The sequence below is a fragment of the Grammomys surdaster genome, unplaced genomic scaffold, assembly GCF_004785775.1.
Source record: "Grammomys surdaster isolate TR1022 unplaced genomic scaffold, NIH_TR_1.0 210, whole genome shotgun sequence".
NCBI classification, from domain to species: Eukaryota; Metazoa; Chordata; class Mammalia; order Rodentia; family Muridae; genus Grammomys; species Grammomys surdaster.
The window spans coordinates 565,155-566,312 of record NW_021604655.1 but is presented as its reverse complement, the minus strand read 5'-3'; the positions used below and the strand labels follow the sequence as shown (position 1 = coordinate 566,312).

Here is a 1,158-nt window from a genome sequence, read left to right as displayed (position 1 = left end):
TCCTGCCTGTAGTCAGGGAGTGCTCCTGCCTGTAGTCAGGGAGTGTTCCTGCCTGTAGTCAGGGAGTGCTCCTGCCTGTAGTCAGGCCTTCCCACATCAATTGACCTAACAGATAATCCCTCACAGACATTCTCAGAGGCTAAACTTGATCTAGATAATCCTTTACCTACATATGCCTGGAGCCTTGTCTCCTAGATAACTGTAGTTATCATTCACCATTCACATCAGAAAATTCAGGACAGAGGTATTTTCATTTTAACATGAATAAAAATTTTAATTGGCTTTGCTTTTTGTATTTTGTATCTTATGGCTCCAGAGCCTCTGAGGATCTTAAGAGTGTTACACTTTCTCCTCACATCTCAAAAACAGTTTTTAAAGTAATGACCTGACCCTGGTGACATGATAAAGTCACTTATCGCCAAGGCTGACAACCTAGTAGCCAAAAATTGACTCCCACAGCCTGTCCTCTGTTCCCTACAAGTGAAGTATGACATGCACACCCTACCCAATCCATCCATACAAAATGTAACCAAAGAGTTCTTAAAATAAGAAAATAAAGATAACCATTTAACTTTGCAGTCTTCAACTAATTTCTCTTGTGATCTGGTGATGATTGCTTTCATGCAAACCCTGATTGACACAGGGCTTTCTAAGAGTTTTGAAGAAAGTCAAGCAGAGTAGTTAAACCTGTGGAGTGGGAAAGATAGTTATTGAACAGCCAGTGAACTTTCCAACCTCAGAACATTCACAGAAACACCTGTCAGAGATATTCTCTTCTATTTTAAGGAGTCTGTGGCCCCTTAGGAGCTGGGTTATGAGCCATTAGCTCAACTGACCGCTTTTCTGCCACCAGATGGGAGCTCAGAATGTTTAAGCTCTGCAGAGCAGATGGAGTCGGAGGACATGCTGAGCGTGTTGGGCTGGAACAGAGAAGACAAGCTGAGGCAGACCTCCAAAGCTGCAAACAACGCCTTCCCTACACTGTCCCCTATGGTCGTCATGAAGAACGTGCTGGTCAAGCAGGTGAGGAGACACGTGGATCCAAAGTCTTTGCAGATGAGAGTTTCTGAGCTTCCCATGTGCTCATGTGCAAACACTCCCTCTTCGAGGAAGAAATTTCAGAACGTGCTAGAGTCACCTTCTGTCCAGGGAGAGAGA

The 1,158-nt window shown here is 44.1% G+C and overlaps 1 protein-coding gene across 3 annotated transcripts in view; it reads left to right on the top strand.

Moving 5' to 3' along the window:
- Positions 1–1,158, top strand: part of Cipc (CLOCK interacting pacemaker) — a 19,216-nt gene that overhangs the window by 13,709 nt on the left and 4,349 nt on the right. For all 3 annotated transcript variants that reach the window (XM_028771902.1, XM_028771903.1, XM_028771904.1), the window contains exon 3: positions 854–1,023. In XM_028771902.1, coding sequence (XP_028627735.1) covers positions 854–1,023 — 170 coding nt within the window. The remainder of the gene's footprint in view (positions 1–853; positions 1,024–1,158) is intronic.